The following is a 12,279-nucleotide window of genomic DNA, read 5'->3' as shown; positions in this document are numbered from 1 at the left end:
TGTAGGGAGGCCTTTGTTACATAGATTCACTGTTACAGGTTCAGGCCCTGGCCTGCATAGCTTAATTCTTTAGGAGCTTTGCCAAATGGATTGAGATCAAACCACTCTCTTTTCAACTACTGTTATTAGGGAATTTTATTAGAAATATCTGGCCTTATTAATTATAATTTAGTATTAAAATGCAGTTTTTGAGGTACCTATTTTGAAGTTAAACATATTAACATGAATGAGGCAACTATCCAGGTATGGGAAATGTCTTGTGTGCCTTTCAGGTATTTCAGGTATTGCCTTAAGATACCCAGCTCTTGAGCAAGAAGAGTGCATCATTTTACTTAAGATGAAGATATCTGGCACATGCAAAGTGTTTAAAGAAGAGCTGGTATTCAAACAGAAATGTGATTCCTTTCCAAAGCATTTGTGGAATCATACAGCTTGGACACTTTATCAAAAGTGGAAATATGCACTCAGAAAATACATTTTTTTTTCCAGAAAGGTAATAGTGAGAAATAACAGTGGCCAGAAATTAGCTGAAAAGCATTTGGCTAAGTTCAGTGATTTCAGAGCTATGCTGATTAGCAGTTGGTGGATCAGCTTCTTCACCCTTGAAAGTAGTCTCTTAGTTGGCTGGTGTTTCAGTTATGTTGAATAAAAGTATTTTAAACTTCTGTGGAGCATAGTTCCTAGTAATTAGACATTGGCATCACAAAGTCAAAACAAATCAAACCAGAAGCCCACTGTTTCTTTACAGCTTTGGACCAGAAAATATCTCTCTGGCTGTCTGTCTCATAACAGGCCAATTTTTTACTTGCTTTAAGTACAGTTCTGGTGCTCTAGACCTGGAGTCAGATTTCCAGAGTAATAAATCTCAAGGTTGCTTTCATGTAAAAGCCTGAAATATGTTATGAGTAAACTGAGAGCTGATGAAGCTTTGTGTACCAAACACAGTACATGCGTAGCAATTCGGAACATTTACTGCAGGAAATGCAGCTCTACAGAAAGTGTTCCAGCTTGTGGAGAGTCCTTCACTACACCAGCTCTTTAAAGCTGTGAACTGAATTATTAGATACCAGTGCTACAAAATTTTCTTGCATAAAACATCGAAAAGTAATTTCATATGATTTTACACAACACATACATTTTCCATCATACAGTAGAGACTTCAGTTCCATCTACAACTGGCAGTGTTTTGTGCCTTTCAACAAGTCTGTGACCTGATTCAGGTCAGAAAAAAAATTAATGGCAAATCTCTCCTTGGCTACGATGTGAGTGAACAAGCCCTTCAGCATCCAGAGTATGATACTGAACAAACATAAGGAGCTGATTTATGTCTACATCTTTAGCACAAGAGATGGCATTTATCTCACCAGAGTTTGGCATTCAGTCTAAGAAAGATGCCTTGGCTTCGGCAAGGCAGAGAGATAAGTACTTCCAGAAAAGTTCATACTTTCTTCAGGACCTCTGTTAGAGTAAGATGAATAGTTATGCAGAAGTTCCTGTCTGTTTTCAGACAGTACAGGAAGACTTGCTTAAACCTGAGCTATAGCTTTTAGATTATGTATAGTGGTTCTTATCTAAAATAGCCAGACAAGGTCTCCCTCTGTAAGACCCTCAATTATATCTAGCTCTTACCTTTAGGTTGGGAGTTCAGGCACTCAATTCCATAAACCACTAATATTCAGGTGTGTGGGAAGTGCTCTGGATCTCATCCAACATTGCGGATATTTGTGCCCCAAAACTGTAAGAGAAGTATTCAGATGTTATTACTTGCACTTGCCAAAACAGATTGCAGCACAAAAACACAGCTTTGCAAGTGAAGGGTGTTATTTTTTTCTTGAAATATTGCTTTTATCTGTAGAAACTATTCTTTTTCCAGCAGGAGGCAATACCCTCATGAGACAGGAACAGGAGTTACAACACCTGTCTTGGAGCTGGGGCACATAAATTGCTCCTCTGCACTCACTATCCTTATTGTTGTTGTCAGAATGAAGAAAGGGCATCTTCCACACAAGGGGGAAGGAAAAGGGGCAGAACTAAGGCCCTGCCAGCCTTCTGCCAGAAAGCTGCACTGAGCTGGCTGGGCAAGGTCAAAGGAACCAGAAACAGATCACAGAAACACAATCAGCATGTATTACATCTTCCCCAAGCAAAGAACAATCTGGGGAGCAGATTAGGGTCTCCAGTCACAGTCCAGTTTTCCACTTGATGATCTGAACCTTTGACAAAGCCAGAATTAAGGTCTCTGGGGTGTGATTGGATTTTTCTGTGCAGGTCTGTCCCATCAGATTAGATACATTTCTCTGTGTTTTCCCATTGCCACTGCAGCAATCTACTTTGTTCCCACATGCTGCTGAACTTCAGTATGTTGAAGAAATACTTTTCTTTCCTTTCCATTGAATAGCTGATGATAATTGAACACAACATAATTAATAGCCATCCAGTGTGGTCACATTTTCCTTTCCTGTGGGTGAAATCTTTAGCTGAGCAGTTTCTTTCCCACTGTGATTGTACCTAGTGTGTTTCACAATGGAAATAAAATCGTATCAGCATACTTGAAATTATATCAGAAAAAAACAGGATTTAAGATATGCACTTAATGCATATTCTGAGTGTCTGGTGTTTGGGATCATTTGGCACATTCAAGGTATATCTGTCAGCAAAGCAAATGAGTAACAGAAATCTTACGTTTCTCAGCAGAGCCTATTGATCCTAAAGGAGAAGCTTGATTCCATTTGTGTGAAATTGTTTGAAATACTACTCTGTAAAACTTGATCTAGAACTCAGATAAAGCCCCTATTTGGTACCTATGGCCTGACCAGAGTCACCATGTGTGATTAACACAGTGTATCTTTGACCTCAGAGGCTTTCTCAAGCATCAGGCAACTCGAATTGTTGCAGGAAACACTTAAAAGTCAGATCTTTTCTTGAAACAACAGTATGTGGGGTAGGCATGTTTGCTCAGTGCCCACTCAGGCCCCCCCAGTTTCCCTGTTCTATCAAAAATCCCTGCTTTTTTCTAGAATATGGCATTTGATGGATTGTGACTGAGGGCAGACATAGTCCAACACAGAATACAGTTGTGACACATTGCTACACTGTTATATTTTTTAGATCAGAATTCTCTTTTTTACCCATACAATATATTTTCCTCAAAACCACAGTCATCAAATTATCAGAATAATCAAGGAAATTAACTCAACTATTAAATTACAAATATAACTAATGGTAAATTATCTGTTGTTTTGTAGTACTCTGTTGTAGACATGGATTTTCTTCTTGTTTTAAAGCTGATATTGCTGTTGTTGTATATTTTTCTCAATATATCTTGAATTAAATATATTCAATTTGTAGCACTAACCAAAAGCCACTTCCAAAACATCTAGTATATTTTGCTTGCTTAATTTGTACTTGTAGATGCCTATATAAAAAGAAAGCTGTGCTCTGCTTTGGTGTTGTTTGAAGAAAGAACTGTTTTTTTCTTTTTAAAAAAGAATCTGTGCTCTTTTGTGTTCTTATGTAATTTGTGATTAATGAAAGAAAACAGTGATGTAGATATTTTGTGGAAAAAATAACTGCTTTCTAAACTTCCAAAAATATGTCCTGAGAAACCAACATTTGCTTAAAGGAAGCAAATGGATAAATTAAAATTATTGTCCTTCAGGATATTCTTGAATTTCTAGTATATTTTAATCCAAATTCATGTGAAGAAATTTCAATACCAGAATTTTTTCAGTAAATTGGTATCTCTTAAGTCAGTCACCTTATAAAAACCTTTTCAACCTGCATAATCTGTTTATTTTAATTGTATACATATGTTCAGTATAGAAGCGGTGAGTTGTCATCTTTTTAATCAGAAGTTTCAACTAACACACAAATATATAAACAAAATATTTTTCAGTTTTCTGTAATTGTTGATTAATTCTTGTTTTGAGAGCATTGACCTTTATAGTTCTGTTACTTTTGAGAATTTTATGAATTTAAAATGCCCTATATTTTCCTGAGCTATTACTGATACAGAATATGCAACATGAAAAGTCCTCAGGGACATAGTTGTTATTCCTATAATATATTTTACATGGCACTACACTTGGCTGGTTAAAAAGAAAAGTTACATCCAGACTGTTTCTATTTCAGAGAGTCTGCAGTGATGTGTGTACCAACCTAGAAATTATTCTTTTTTGTTGTTCCCTGGAAATTCTGGTCTTGGAAACAAACAAATAAATCACAGATGCAGAAGCTGTAAAACAGAGATGGCCTTAACTCTCAACCATATTCACAAAAACAAAGGCTGCAGCTCTGGAATTTGAAGCATTGGCCTTGTTCATGTTAAAGCCAATTGCAAAACCCAGGAATGTAAATGGATATAGCATTAAAATGCTGGCACACACCTACTTCTAAAGAGAAGATGCAAGTTGCATTGCTTTTAGCCCTCAGTGAAGACTAGTATCTAACACAGAGAGAAATACAGATGCCTTAAGGGGCTTATACATCTTAGGTACTTTGTTTGACACAGAGGAGACTGCATGTACTTAAGAGATCTAACAGCTTCATCTGTCTAACGACATTTGTCCAGATGTTTTTATATCCATACTGGACCTTCTGACCATCTTCACATGCATTTTAAGAATGACAAACATCATATTCAAAATGGACAATAAAACATGCCTGGATAAATTTAGTGCATTTCCTTCCTCAATTAGATAGCTGAAACAGAATCATAGGATAATAGAATGGTTTGGGTTGGAAGGGAACATCTGTTATTTTGTACTGTCACTTAAATAGCATTTCAGTACTTTTCATTTGGTAATAACTATAGTACTACTTATCTTCTTTGTTGCATGTTGATAATTGAAAGACTTCAATGAAATGTCCTACTGAAATTCAATGTTTTCCTAGGTTATTTGAAATAGCAGTTGGTATTTTGGATGAGTACTCAGTTAATACATAGCTTCACAATCTTTATATGGGAAGTAATTACATACCACAAGAAACTCTGCCTGCTCTGAAAAATATATGCTTCTTAAACACCTAAAGCCCTTTTTTTTTTTCTTTTCTTTTCTTTTTTTTTTTTTCTTTTTTTTTTGTCCCCTTTTTCAAGACATTGGAACAGTTCTTAAAGTGGTTTCAATTCCTAAGGAGACTTGGCATGAATTAGAGGAAGTCTTGCTGGAAGAAACGACAGTCTTTCGGGTAAGTGCAGCTAAATTTCAAGTGTCAGGTTGTAGATTTCTCCTTGGACAGCTGCAAACTGAACTTCTTACCGTCTAGCCAAGGAGTAGCCTGGCATACTCCTCTAATTAGCTTGTCATTTAGAGACCCAGACACTAGTCAAAATAAACCTTGAAACTTTCAGTGCCTGCTGGAGGTTAGTGATAAAAGAAATGGCATCTTGGTCTCTTGTTTTTGGGTTTAAAGGATAAATTAGTATCTGAATCTTAGAGCTATTATATGCTGTAATATATTTGTATCTGTGGAATACTGGGAATAATGCCTGTCTCTTTTCTCCCACAGAGATATGCAATACATGAATTTTATAGTTGCATGAACTCTTAGCACTATTCAGAGTTTCAGCATAAAGTAACTAGGAAGATACTTTAGGAAAAGCAATGGCCTGCACAGATTTCTTGTGCCTAATAATCTGAGAAAAAAAAGAAAGTGTTCACATTTTCTAAGGTGACTGTAGGGACTCATTTTCATGATTTGGCACAAGACACCATGAACACCCTCTAATCTTTAGTACTTTTTGTGAAAATCAATCTCTTCCATTTTTCCTATCTGAGCCACCTAAAAAATAAGGCATCCCATAAGCCCTCCTGGGAGCCAAGTAAGCCTTTCAAACACTTTCCGGACAGAACCCAGGGATGTCTTGTGTTTTGTACACAACAACGAATCATTTACATTCCCCACGTTATTCTTTTTGTCAGTGCTGGTTTATGGCACCATTTCACAGACTCCAGACTTTCAGGGAGTTGAAACCTAGCTGGGAGCCTGAAGTTAACCTGACAGTGTGAAGATGATGCTCATGCGCTGGGAGAGCCCCATGTCGCATGCTCTCATTTCAGATGTGCTGACAAGAATTGTGCTCCAAACCTGCTACAGGGGCCAGCCACGATGTCCTCATTATACTCAATTGCCATTCCTTTCTCTTTGGTTTCTGAACAGCCACAACATAACTGAACAGAGCTTGTATATATATTCTTTTCATTATTTTCTTTATTTTTCTTTTTGATGGGCTATCTTGCTGTTATTGGTACCAACCTTGGCAAAGAAAGCACTGTTTAAGTGCAAGATACCACTGAAAAATGGATATCTCTGTTTCTGCAAGCCATGGATGGGTTTTTTTGAGGGCAGAAATGTGAGATTTTTCCTTTCTTCAAACTTTTTCACAGACAAATAAAGTAGAAACTATGAGGAGAAAATGAGACAAGTAATTTGTGGCTCCCAGCTTTTTTTTTTTTTTTTCATTTTATACGTGCAAAAGTCATTACAGTAATGCAGGGTAATTTGGCAATTGTTGATAATGCATCAGTCTCTTCCCTAAATCAAGCAGAAGTGCCAAGCTAAAGATCAGAGAAATATAAAAGTGAAAGAAAGAAAATAAGTTAAGTGAAAGTTTCATTTCCAAAAGGCTTTTCAGAAGTAGAATGGTTAATAGAAAATTCAGATCTGGTATTTTACTTTACACTTGTGTTTATTCATTACACAAAAGGATTTTGGTGTTCTGATTTACTTGAAAGCTCATTCAGCTCCTTTGGCATGAATTTAAGCCTTAAAGAAAGCAATAATGTACTTCAGTGGAATAAGCAGAATTTGTATGCGGAAGATAAGGATCTTTCGGTAGGGAATTTGCAACGGATTTTGCATGTACCTTAACCAAATTAAGTTTTCTTTGGTTACTAAAGGGACTATGGGCATCATAAACAATGTATCTTGATATTTAAACTGCAGTGTGCTGAGCACAATGCTTCTCATTTATAATTCCATGAAACTGAAAGTCCTCCGTATCTGTTACACTGATAACAAATGCCTCTTTTAGCCCCATTTGTGCAATATTTCTCTGAACAGCTGAGCAAACAAACTAATGAGTTCAATTTCCATTCAAATGTTACACTTAATTGATGCTTTCTAATATAAGGTCTATTAACCCATTTGTAAAGGCAAGTCCACATGCTTAACATCCACTGACCCATATCAAATTCTCTTAGGATGAGCAAGTTGAAAGCTACACAAGTGTAAAATCTTAATAAGAGCTTTATTAATGTACATAGCCAAAAGTATGATACATGGGATCAATAGCAGATTTTAGATTTAATAAAATTCATACAGAATTGACTTGCACTCTTGGTAATCAAGTTGTGCCACTTTTACTCTCAGGATTAAAATATATTCAAGCAGCTGGGTCTAAAAGGTGTAACAGTCTTTTCATCATATGTAAACACAGTATCTCATGTAAGAAAGTAGACATTGGTTTGACATCTGCTTTCTACAGATAAATATAATTAATAAAAAAAATCAATTAAAATAAATGTAATTAAAATAAATTTTAAATTAATTGGTTGATTAAATAATGGGTATTCCAGGGTGCAAAAAACCTCTTGCCAGTTTTATTTCTGTGTTCTGCAAATACGAGTTAATTCTTTAGACATTAACATTATGGTGCAGTCAGCAAGATTATGCTTCAGATTAAGATCTGTTCTTATGAATAAAATTTTTCAGGAACGTGTTTTTCACCTTGATATGGTTAAAACATGTTGCTTTTTTCAGTGTTATCACCTGTTATCACGAATATGTACTATCTATGTGTCTTGATCCAGCCATTATTTTCATATTATCTGGGAGGTTCTTTAAATTTGGTTTGAATAGAAAGCATAGAAATTAATTTCAAGATGTGAAACTAGTAGTGAAGTAATCACAATGAAATTGTAATAATAATGGAAAATTATATGTCTGCAATCAACATAGCAATCAAAGATGCACCCAGATATGTACATGCATTCTAAGTCACTTACAGGTAGACACGGTTACACTGCAAAAGACAACAAAAAGCACTATTACTAAGGAGTATCTAGATTAATTTCAGAGTTTCTAGGTTGGGCAAATATCATTTGAGCAGAATTTTTATTTTTATAGAGCTTATCTTATATTTTAACTTTCTTTATTTTTTTCCCCCCCTAGGAACCCACTGTTATTTCAGCAATGAAGATTTCCACAAAACAGGTACCATATGAACAAAGTTTAAATCACTTCTAAATATTTATTGGTCTCTGTCTTTTAGATAAATTAACTTGGCAGTCAGTAGAGACATATTAATTGCAGCAACAGCATCCCATCCTTTTGCATAAACATCAGTACTTTCACAGGAAAATGTGACATGCAAAGGAGAAATAAAAAGTCTAGTTTGTGTTACTTACTGGTAAGGTGGAAACTAAATAAAAAAATAACCAGCTGTCCAAAGGCTCTCTTAAAAAAAAAAAAAAAAAAAAAGAAGAAGAAGAAAGTAAAATCCACATAATGTAATCTCATGACAGAGAAGCTGTTCAAAAGGAGTGACCAAACTTGGCCTCTTGCTTTAATGGGACTAGTTCTAATCTCTGTAGGAACAGTCTAGTACAAAATGTAGGTAGAAGAAGCAAAGACTGGAAATGAGACATCCTCCTGTCTTTCTGTCCAATGCCTATTCCATTGCTGGATATGCACCATTCAGCTTTAACAAAGAGGGTAGATCTCATGTAGTTCAAATTTTCCATGGTCTTCTGATTCAGTGACATGGTTAGGGTATAGGTTCCAGATTTCAGAATTTATATTTCCTACTTTCTGTTGAGTGCACTAATGACTAACTGACTTATTTAAGAAAAGACATGTATTATAGCCTTCATTGCAGACAAGATCATAACTAAAGTGAACTGAACTTCTTAATGGATGGAGGAAACGTTTTATCTCATTTATAGTAAAGGTGATTCCTGCATTTCTGAGCAAATATGGGTAATTACTAGTAGGCTTGTCTGTGAAGCAGCTGATGAATGACATAGACATGCAAAGAACTTTGGATTGAAGTCCAGGAGTGAAGTGGATATTAAAGGCCTATCTTCCAGTTCTGCCTGGACTTAGATAGATGGACCCCAGCCACTGTCATCTCCTGTCTCGGAAGTCTGAGACATAAAATTTAATGTCAAATTATACATAATAAAACCTTTTTTTTTTTTTTTTTTCCCTCCTTTTTCATATTTGTGTAGATTTGGAGCCTAATTTGGTAAAGACAACCAACTTGTTCACACTCATTAGTTTTCCCATTAAAAAAGGAGATTGGGTCTTACTTCTAGGACTGGGTGCACTAAAAATTGTGTGTTATAAATAAAATTTTGTTAATTCATCTATCTCACTCTATACATTATTAAACAGAAATTGAATTCATTCTGTAATGGACAGAAACCACTATTGTGTTTGAAATGCTCAGATTTCACTGTATTTAGGAAAGTTGTCTGAAAACATTCATGTATTTGACAGAAATAATTCTGTTTGGGGCCACTCTTCTAACATAGTTTACCACCTAAAACAACAAAAATGGCAGGACAAAAAAAAAAATGTACCATCGAATACTGGGATATTTAAAAACAAACCTGTCAAGTTGTATATATGTTCACATCATGCCAAAATGCTCTGCTTTGGATTATTTTAATAGGCACATTCCCCTAAAACAGGCAATCAGATTTGATAATGGACTGTGCATTTTCATGCAACCTCTTCTTCAAAGCATCTCTAGTTATTGAGGAGAGCTACATTTTTTTTCCTGGGTCTTTTGAAAACAAATTTACACTGCTAAATTTGTCAAAACCTAAAAAAGAGCATGAAACACAAGTTTTTAAAACAGATGTAAGCTCAAGAAAAAACAACCAGCCTCAGGCTAAAAATGACAGAATCATGATACAGTATGACAAGCTCTTGGCACTGTGTCTGTGTATCAAATGAGTGTATGGCAACATTTACCATTTTGTATTTATAATTTTTAAATACTGTAGTCTTATAATTCAAACACTTTACTCATTGTGTTCTGATAAGCAGGGAATTTTCATATAAACAGCACAATAATTCTAAGCATTGCAGAAAGCAAGAGCATGAAATGTAAGCAGTAAAACCAGCATGTCCTATCAAATAACTTCAAGGCAGACATTTACTTTATTTTTTCACTAGCAATTCTTGCATCCAATCATAAAAACAAAAGATGGGGTGTTTCTCCTTATTTTTTATTTTCTACAACACTGGTAGTTCAAAGGTGCCTCTTTTGCCATTGTGCCAATTTGGTATGTTACAAATTACTCTTCTTCCTAAAAAGCAAACACTACAGATTCCTCCAAAGCAGAACATAGCATAAGTTTTAAATGATACAGAACTCCACGGCTCCCATGCCTTTATGAGCATGAACTTGACCCCGGAGTGAGAGTGACTTTGAGCAAGGAGATCTAGTTTTTATGTGCAAAACTAAGCCTGGATACAGTCTCTCAACTCTTATTTTTTAATTCACAGGAATTTTTATTTTCTCACTGAAGCTACGTATTCCTCCCAGTTGGGTTCAGTCTTAGGTTTGTGTAACCTTATTACATGAAGAACTTATGCATGGCTAGTCAGAGACACAGACTTTCAGAGGTCAAGATCCTAGAGCCACTGAAACACCCTGCAGCCACTTCTGTGAGGGCCACGTTTCCAGGGAGCCCCTGGCTACCACTTGGCCTTGAACCTGTCAAGGTGGGGCTCCATAATTTCTCCCTTGATTTAAAAATGTGAAAGCAGGCCAAAAAGTCAGGCCTGGCTTTCCATCAAAGGTAACTTTTTGTGGAGTAATCTCTCATCTTTTGCTCAGGGTCAGATTGTGATCCTCTGTTTCAAAAAGCTATTGGATATCTGTTAAGATGGGAAAAAAACAAAAACCAAGGAGATTCTTGGCTGATACAGGCTGTCTCCTTGTCTGGTGAATTACTACGAAGAGCTTTTCTTTCTTCTCAATAAGCCCTGCAGTCAAAGGCATGACCTTCAAAATAACCTAAGTGACTACTTTCATAGTACTTTTCACAAAATACTGAATTTTATTTAAAGATCACAATTTCTGTCCATAATGAGTGTATAGAAAAAATAATCTCAAAATGGATATGTCACTTAAAAAAACCTCTGAACTATTCTGCATCCGTTACTTGTCATGACATAAAATTAAATTAAATGGGGTTTGAATTTCATGCTCCCTAAAATTATTTTTAAAATTTGGCCTAAGGTCTCTTAAACACGACATTTTAACATTTCTTTTATTTTTTTAGACTCAAATGGAAGTTATCTCTTTGTGTGACTTCTAAGGAAAGACTGCATTTTGGGCAGCACTGTGGGGCAAACAGAAATCACAGGTTTTCTTAAAACGTTAAACTCCTCAGCTTTCCTGGAATTCTGATACTTCTGCAAGAATTTTTAGAGGACAGCTTTCCCTCCCCTTCCCTCAACTTCCCCCCTTCCCCCATGTTTTTTCTGATAATCAGCTGATTTCTTAAATTAACAACTCTTGGGACAGACTCTTTGCCCAAAAGGCAATTTGAATATGTATAGCAAATCAAGGTCAGGCAATTGATGCAAATCATTCTAGTACTATTTTCTGAATTTTATACTGCCTGGATTTATATATTACTAGTGTCCAGGATAATGATCACCATCTGGAGTCTAAAACCATGACCAAAAGAGCTGCAAACAGGGCAGGAGTTTTCAGGCTGTACAGCACCTGAAACATATTCTGTAGTTCACTGACTGAACTTGATGAATTTACCTACAAAGAATAGTGTCTTTATGCAACCCTATTTTGGCCTCACTTGTTTTTTTCTTCTATGTTCTGGTCATTCATTAATTCTAAAGACATTTACTAGAAATCAGGGAGGGGTTTTGGACAAAATTACAGGGGTGCATAGGGAGCCATCACACCATTCTTCTTTTACTTTCTCATGTGCATTCTCTGGGCTGTTTTTTCTATTAGTTGTACCACACATTGATACATGCTTAAATAGATAGTAATGCCCCAATTACATAGAACTCAGATCAATACCATCTGGACATTTAAGATACTTAACTGAAGCTCTAATTTGACCTATGCTGCTTCCATAATCAGTAAAGAGAAAAGGCGTCCCTTGAGAAATGTTTGGGTCACCTAAGATTTGAATTGCTGCTCTTTTTACTGCAGAACGTACCCCCTAAGCTGGGTATTTCATTAAGTGAATTAAGTTAGAAAGAGTCAGCTTATCACATCTGCTGCCTGTC

General features: G+C 35.9%; 1 protein-coding gene across 1 annotated transcript in view; it reads left to right on the top strand.

Annotated features, from left to right (window-relative positions):
- Positions 1–12,279, top strand: part of SEMA3A (sema domain, immunoglobulin domain (Ig), short basic domain, secreted, (semaphorin) 3A) — a gene marked incomplete at its 5' end in the record, with an annotated part of 168,657 nt that overhangs the window by 141,888 nt on the left and 14,490 nt on the right. The window contains 2 exons of the mRNA XM_010001255.1: positions 5,096–5,187; positions 8,173–8,214. Of these exons, the coding sequence (XP_009999557.1) occupies positions 5,096–5,187; positions 8,173–8,214 (134 nt within the window). The remainder of the gene's footprint in view (positions 1–5,095; positions 5,188–8,172; positions 8,215–12,279) is intronic.

Source organism: Chaetura pelagica, unplaced genomic scaffold (assembly GCF_000747805.2).
Source record: "Chaetura pelagica isolate M959 unplaced genomic scaffold, ChaPel_1.0 scaffold66, whole genome shotgun sequence".
Lineage (NCBI taxonomy): Eukaryota > Metazoa > Chordata > Aves > Apodiformes > Apodidae > Chaetura > Chaetura pelagica.
The sequence above is the reverse complement of the archived record's forward strand: the minus strand, read 5'-3'. Positions and strand labels throughout refer to the sequence as shown.